This window comes from Propithecus coquereli, unplaced genomic scaffold (assembly GCF_000956105.1).
Source record: "Propithecus coquereli isolate 6110/MARCELLA unplaced genomic scaffold, Pcoq_1.0 Scaffold633, whole genome shotgun sequence".
In the NCBI taxonomy this organism is placed as follows: domain Eukaryota; kingdom Metazoa; phylum Chordata; class Mammalia; order Primates; family Indriidae; genus Propithecus; species Propithecus coquereli.
In genome coordinates, this window is record NW_012152319.1 from 899,884 (window position 1) to 907,301 (window position 7,418).

The window sequence follows — 7,418 nt, forward strand, 5'->3', positions numbered from 1 at the left end:
ATCACGCAGGCAAAAAGCCCTGGCTGAGCTTGCAGCGTGAACGGGGCAGCGCGTAAGAATGAAACTCCCTGCACCCCGCAGACTGATGCTGAGCCACAGAAATTTTTTTTTCATTTTGTGAATTTCAAATGTACAGGCTGGGAAATGCGTGTCAGGTCGTCAGGGGAGGGGAGGTCAGAGCCACGCGGGAGGACGGCGGTGCAGGAAGCAGTGGCAAGGAAGGGTGTGGGCACCACCAAGGGGGCTTGGGGGCTGCAGGTCGCAGAAAACAGCAGCCGCGTATGCTCCCTGAAGAGCAGAAGGGCATCTCCAGGTGCAGAATGAAGGGTGTCCGCGAGCTGGACCCAGGTTAGGCAGGGCTGGGTCAGGCAACAGCTGGGCCCACAGGAACGTGAAGAGAACAGAGAACGTGCAGGAAGAGGGAGTGTCTGGCGTCAGCAGGTCTCAGAAAGCACCGGCCAGAACAGGGAAGGTTCCCTCCTGGACCTTGCTGGAGGGGCAGAGGAGGGCTGGTTGAACGGAGAATCCCGCCAAGGCGCCGCGTTTGAAGAGTGAAGTCAGTTCACTTGGCAGGAGAAGGGGGAGCCTTTGAATTCCCTGTGGAGACCAGTGTAGTGAGACCCTTTCCCCGCCTGCTGCAAATAGCTGGTCCAGGAAAGTTCAACTCATTTAGTTATGTTTAACAAAAAGACGGATCTGGCATAACATCAAAATAAAGATGCCATGAGGAAAAATAGAGGAAAGAGAAGCAATTTTTACCACGAGATAAAGAATACTCAGTAGAAAAAACATCAGATATTCTACTATGAACTTTTTAAAAAAAATACTTACATGATCAGCACTAAGATGGAAACCACAGAGCTGAAACGCAAGGGTTTAGGAAAGAGAAATAACAAAAGTGCGGAGGGAATGAGGCATGAGCAGGAGCCATTCAGGAAAAAATAAAACCACACAGAGGCAGATATGTAACCGATGAGCACGGCCACCATAGACAGCGGAAGACACGTCAGAGATGGGAGAAGCAGAAGTGAGAAAATTTAGAATCAATGAGTTTTTAAGTTGTAGAGAGTGGTAACCTACAGTCAAAGCAAAGCAGATACAACAGGTGTATCATGGGAGGCTTCGATGGGGGAAGCCAGAGCGACGGAGCAGAATAAATGCGGTAAAACTTTCCTGTAATGTCCTGCAGTGATGCAAACGTCCTGTCCTGAGGTAGGCAGTGGGCGCCTGTCTCCTGTCCTCACGTGGGCGTGGGCGAAGGGGGGATGGAGGGACGGGAAGAAGGTGGCGAGGGGAACCTGGGGCCAGAGCACGGTGTCCACGTTCCTAGCGTTCTCCCGGCCCGGCTTCCCCCGTCAGCCCAGTGCGACGGCTGCCAGCTGCGCGGGGCGTCCTGGAGTCCCCGCCGCCGCCGTCCAGTTAGCTGCAGGGCCCAGCAGTGGTATTTCTACCAGGCGGCACCAAACCACAGCCGGACTGGCGTTGACTGGCTGGGCTGCCGGGTGACCCCCGAATTCCCAGTCGGGCAGCGCGGCAGCCGCTGCGGTCACTTCGGTGATCTCGCGTTCGTGGGACTGCACGCCTTCCAGCATTGGGTTTGATGGACCCCGCTGTTCCTGGTGTGGTGATGCTTCTCTTTGAAAAAAATAATTCACGAGAAATGTTCTGAAACAAAAGATGACTTCAACCCACACCTTGCAAAGACACACCAGGAACGGGGAAAGTGTCGTGTGTTCGGGGGAAGGTGTTCAACATGAGGCCCACCCAGGAAAGTTACCGTTGACGGAAACGAAAGAATCCTGTAGGCGTCCAGGCAAGAAAAAAAACAGCCAAGTCGCCTCAGAGGGAAGCGGGTAAGAGGCGGCGTCTGACTTTCCGAAGCTGCGCTGAGCTCGCGGTCAGTGGAGCGACATCTACGAGGTAGCAGGGAAGGGAGGAGGAGCCAGGATTGTGTCCAGCCCAGCGGCCCTCCGAGTCGAAAGGCTACAGATAGAGTTTGCGATCTGCCAAGAGCTCGGGGAGCAACGCTGCAACCATTCACGAGACACTACCAGGGGCTGACCCCAGACACCCGAGGGACGACCCAGGGCGACCTTGGTACCAACCCTGGGTGAGCTTCAGGTGTACTTAACTACAGAGGAAAAGGGAAACAGGATAATGATGTCAGAATAGAATTTAAATATGGTATGTTCCAATATCGTATAAAAGACTTATCTAAGTAAAATTGAGAGTCAAGGAGGGAAAGAAGGTGGGAGGTGCAGTGAGGGCTCGGATTGTCGCCTCTCTAGCAGTTGAGATGCTAAATGAATCAGAGAATGTCATTCAAAGCTGACAAATGAAGGAGAACTATTTTTAACACTATAGAAGTAAAAATTGGAAAGGCGTAAAACAGTATTCGCGATGATCTAGAAAATCCAAGAGAATTGATTTAAAAAAAAAAAAAAAAAAAACTACTACAGACAATTAGAGAATTCGGCCTGGCGGCCGGGTGTAAAATTAATCTACGGACATCACTGATCTTCGTAGAAACATCCAGCAGCCTGTGAGAAGCTTTATATACAGCTCAATTTATGATAGCAGCAAAGAGGTGTTAAATGCCTAGAAATAAACATCATAAAAATATTCAATACCCGTTTGAGGAAAAATTTAAAATCCCTTAGACAAAAAAAGAAGAAAACAAGAATAGAGAGTTGCATCACAGTTTCGAATAGGAAAATTTAATGATGCAAAATTGTCATTATGCCCTAAGTTCATTTATAATGTTAACATCCCAGCAAGTCTGCCAAACTGATTCTCGCGTCCTCAGAACTACCTAAGATGGTTTCTAAATGTCTCGTGAAAATATGAGCAGGCAGAGCCCAGGAACTCTGAAGGGTCAGAGCGAAGGGGTTCTGATCTTCCAGGTGTGAAAACACGCCGCACGGCCTCCCGCCGAAAGCGCGGCAGCAGCTCCCAGAGAGGCAGATTTAAGGAACAAAATAGAAGACCCAGAACTAGACCCAAATATATGCGATAATTTAGTATATGACTAAAGTGGCTCCTTCAGTGAAGAGTGGAAAGATGGAATTTTCAACTAATGGCGCTGGCACAAATGGGTAGCCACATGGAAAAAAACGAATCCACACTTCACCCCGTGTACACCAGCATAAACTCCAAGTGGACCAGGAATTTAAGTGTGAAAAGTAAAACTGTAGGTACTAAAATAAAACAAATTACTTTGCAACCTTAGAGTATCTAGCCAGGATTCAAAAATCTAAACACTGCAAAAGAAAAGACTGATAAATTTTACAACATACATATATATTTTTTTAAATCTACGTGGCCACAAAACCGAACAGCCCAGCCTCGTGAAGCCTGACGCCCACCCAGACAGTGTGAGCTGCGCGTGGCAGCTTCCTCCCAGAGAGAGCAGTAAGGGGCGGGGGAGCCACCTCACGGTGGAGAGACTTGGCACACACACCTCAGCCGGTGACCAAGGTCAGCGCCAACGGCCAGGAGCCAGGTTGGTGGCCTGCGCCCTTGACGTGACGTGAGAAGGCCCCTTACCTCTGCTGTCCTCCTCCCCCAAACCACAGCCCTCGTCCACTCAAGAGAGAAAAACACCAGACAGTCCCAGCTGAGGAGCATGCCCCAGACCGCTGACCAGGACTCCTCACACTGTCCAGGTCATCGAAAACAAGGGGGTCTGAGAATCTCTCATAGCCGGGAGCCTAAGGAGTCGTGGCGACTGAATGTCATGCGGGATCCTGAGACAGGCAAAGGACCATAGATAAAAACAAAGGAAATCGAAATAACGTATGCATTTTAGTTAATAATCACATATCAATATTGGTTGTTGAGCTGTGACTACTGGACCATGGTTAACAACAGAACTGGGTGAATTAGTCTTGCGACTTCCCTGTAAATCTGCAACTTCTAAAATACATAAGCCAGCCCTGTAAGTCCAAAGATAAAAACATAAACTGGGAAAATGTACTTGCAAGTCAGACCACCGTCAGCGAAATGGGGTTAATTCAGCACGTGTTCATCGAGCACCTGCTCCACGTCAGGCACCACGGTGGGCAGTGGGACAGTCATCTTACGGTGTGGTGGCCGCAGAACTCGTGGCAGGTTCTCTTTCAAGGCCTGCAGGAGAGTCCCACTCGGTCACCTGCAAGGGTCATATTTAACATACTGTATCTCAGGAGTGGCCCTGTCACCTCTGCTGTGTAATGGAACCTGATCCCGTGGCATTCTCTGGCCTGCCCCTATCCAAGGGGAGGGGATCATGGGGCGGTCACCAAGCAGGGGGTCTCGGGCCCATCGTGGAATTCTGCCTCCCAGCACAATGGACAAATGGACAAAACCATAGTGAGCTCTGTACACCGTACAGTAGCACGATCTTCCTAAGCGCTGTCTCATCTAGGTGTACGTCCATAAGTGGTGAAAATACGTGCGTGTGTATAAAAATCCAAGGCAACGGTAATTATGACTCTCCAGAGAAGGTTGCCGTGGGGAAGAGGGAAAAAGGAACAGGATGAGGCAGGAACGAAAAGATGCACAACTTGCTGGTCACGTTTCAGGTTTTGAGTTCGTGAGTGGGTTCGTGGGTGACCGATTTATTATTAAATAAACAAAAGCGAGCCAGGAAAGGCCTGATGATGTGAATGTGTTATGAACCAGCGATTGTGATTGACCCAACTGTGTGCCCATTAGGTCTTTAAAGTATGTTTGAAAAGTGTATTTATCCAGCGTTTCCGAGGAGCCCTCTAAATGGAGCTAGGGGCGGTCTCTGACTGGGGATACGAACCCCTGGTGTTTCTTAGACGGTGACTTGGCCTCTGGAGTTGGGGGCCTTAGCGTTTGGGTCACCCATGAGGTCTAGCCCTCCACCTGCCACGGGAATATCTGTTGAGTACACGCATGAGTGAACATTGAAGGCTGTGTTAACACTTCTGTTTCCTTCCCTCAGAAAATCGCCTTCATGGTAGCGCTAGGCCTGGTTACAACAGAACACTTGGAAGGTAAGGATCCGGCGCGCCAGGCGGGGCTGGGGCTGACCCAGAGGACGGGTGTGGGGCTTCGGCAGCACATAGCAGTCCTTGGGGATACAGCATGGTGCCACACGGCTGCAGGGGGTCTCAGGATGTCCCCGCGTCAGATGGCAGCATCCAGGTGCAAACCACCTCTGGGAGTCTCCCGCAAGTGCCAGGGGTTGGTTGGTTGTCATCAAAGATAAACAAGACAGAGAAACCTACCATCCCCTCCCTGGCTCCGCGACTGCACAGAACACATCATGACACTTTTGTTTCAGTGGAGGAACCCTGTGGGTTCCCCGTCCTCACACTGGAGGCAGCTCAGTGAAGTGACAAGAGGCAGACTGCCCACTTTGGCCATTTACTAACTACTCAAGCGTGGGCAAATTACTTAATTTCTGTGGGCCTTGGGTTCTTAATCTGTGGAATGGGATAATAACTGAACCTTCCTCGCGGGCTTGTTGTGAAGCACCCAGAGCAGGGCCCGGCCCCCAGCTGAGCACAGCATGAGTGTGATGAGCTGCCACCTCCCCGACCGTCAGGCTGGCCTGCGGACTTGACGTCTGCCACCGGACTTGACATCTGCCACCAGACGTGGCAAAGTCAGAGCGTTAGTTACGCGAGCAGAAGGGCCAGCGTGACTCTGTGGAGGTGCCGTTTGGCGTTGCTGATGAGGGCGACTGCAGATGAGCCCAAAACTTCACAGAATGGCAAGAGCAATTGCAAGTGAGCCGTGAACATCACGCAGACGCTCAGGGCCCAGAAAGCACTTGAAACCAGATCCCTCGTTGCACATGTGGGGAGCTGAGGCCAGAGCAGTCAATTCACTGGCCCAGGGTCACACAGCCAGTCGCTGTCAGGCCCAGGCTGGGATCCAGGACTCTGGCTCCCACCACACCCACTTCACCTGCTAGAGATGGTCTACAAAGTGAAGACCCCAGTGAGTCTGGATGTGGGAAGGTAGACTAATTTTCATTTCCTCCTTAAAAGCAAGGGAAGGAAGGGAATGAACTGAACACCCACAGTGCCCAAGGCACTAGCAGTCTTTGAGATAGAGGTTCTCTCCAGTGGGACAGGTGAGTGACTGAACTGAAGCCCAGGGACAGGAAGGGACCCGGCGAGGGCACACGTGTCAGGGCCAGGCTGGAGAAGAGGGAGCCCAGCACGCCCTGTGGCGGGAGCCTTCTCGCTTCTTGTCTCCTGGTCCCACTTGCTCCCTGGCAGCAGCCGGGGCACAGCCGTGGGTGGGGCGGGACAGGAGGAGGCCCAGCCTGCCAGCACTGGGGTGGGCAGGGAAGCCCCACGGAGCAGCCCTTGCCCCGGCCCCCCTTGCTTCTCTGCGGGCAGGTGGAGTGTTCTCTGAGCTTTCGACAAAAGGAATCCACCGTCCTCAGCCTGTCTCGGAGGGCCGTGTGAGCTCTGACTTTGGATCCACGGAGGCAGCGTGGGGTGCTGGGAGCAAAAATCTCATGTTCACGTCTGGCTCGTGCTATACCTGTTGGGTGGCTGTGGGCAAATCCTTCCCCCTCTCCAAGCTTAGTTTCTTCATCTACAGCAGAAGGAAAACTGCACCCTTAAACTGTGCAGGTCGCGGTGGGGAGTAAGAGAAAAGTGCTTTCCTGGTGTCATTGTTGTTGCAATAAATAGCGCTCACTGGGAGAACCTCTCCCCATCCCCCAGCCCTGATACCCCAAATATTTATTTATTTGGACCCTGTCTTCCACCGAGGGTCTGAGGTGCCTCACAGGAAACACTGAGTGATGTCGAAAAGGTTTAAAAAGCAAAACAGGTCCACACAATGGAGATTAGAAAGGGACCCCAATGGCAGTGCACAGAGAGGCAGGTCGCAGGTCCCGCCCGGCAGGCAAAGCGAAACGAGAAGGAAGGAAGGAAAACGCCGCGTTTGGAGGCTGCCTGGGAGCAGATGCGCCTGCTCTGGGGAGCTGGGGCCTCACGCCGCCGCGCAGCCAGGACAGCGTCTGACCAGGGGGCATCTGCTGTCCCAAGACACGGCCGTGAGCCAGATGATGACACACAAGGGGGACCCCGTGCTGAGAGTGGGTCCCTGGATTCTGGGCATCTGCCATCCTCCCCGAATCCATCGTTCAGCCCAAGGTCACCAGGCCACCCTGTCACGGAGTGAGTGACTCCTGGAGGCCCCGGGCCACTCTGTGGCACAGATGCTGGACAGACAGGCTTTGGAGCAGGAGGGGATGGTGGTGCCGGGGCCTGGCGAGGAAGCAGGTGGGGTTTCCAGCACGGGAAGGGTCCAGTAACCGCTGTGTCTGTGTCTTTCTAGAAATACAGAGCAAGCGACAGGAGCGGAAGAGAAGAAGCACAGCCAACCCTGCCTACAGCGGCCTCCTGGAGACCGAGGTGGGGACCCACCAGCCCGTGCCACCG

General features: G+C 52.7%; 1 protein-coding gene across 1 annotated transcript in view; it reads left to right on the forward strand.

Moving 5' to 3' along the window:
* PHF21B (PHD finger protein 21B) overlaps positions 1-7,418 on the forward strand; it is a 41,089-nt gene that overhangs the window by 23,724 nt on the left and 9,947 nt on the right. The window contains exons 5-6 of the mRNA XM_012659782.1: positions 4,952-5,003; positions 7,315-7,391. Of these exons, the coding sequence (XP_012515236.1) occupies positions 4,952-5,003; positions 7,315-7,391 (129 nt within the window). The remainder of the gene's footprint in view (positions 1-4,951; positions 5,004-7,314; positions 7,392-7,418) is intronic.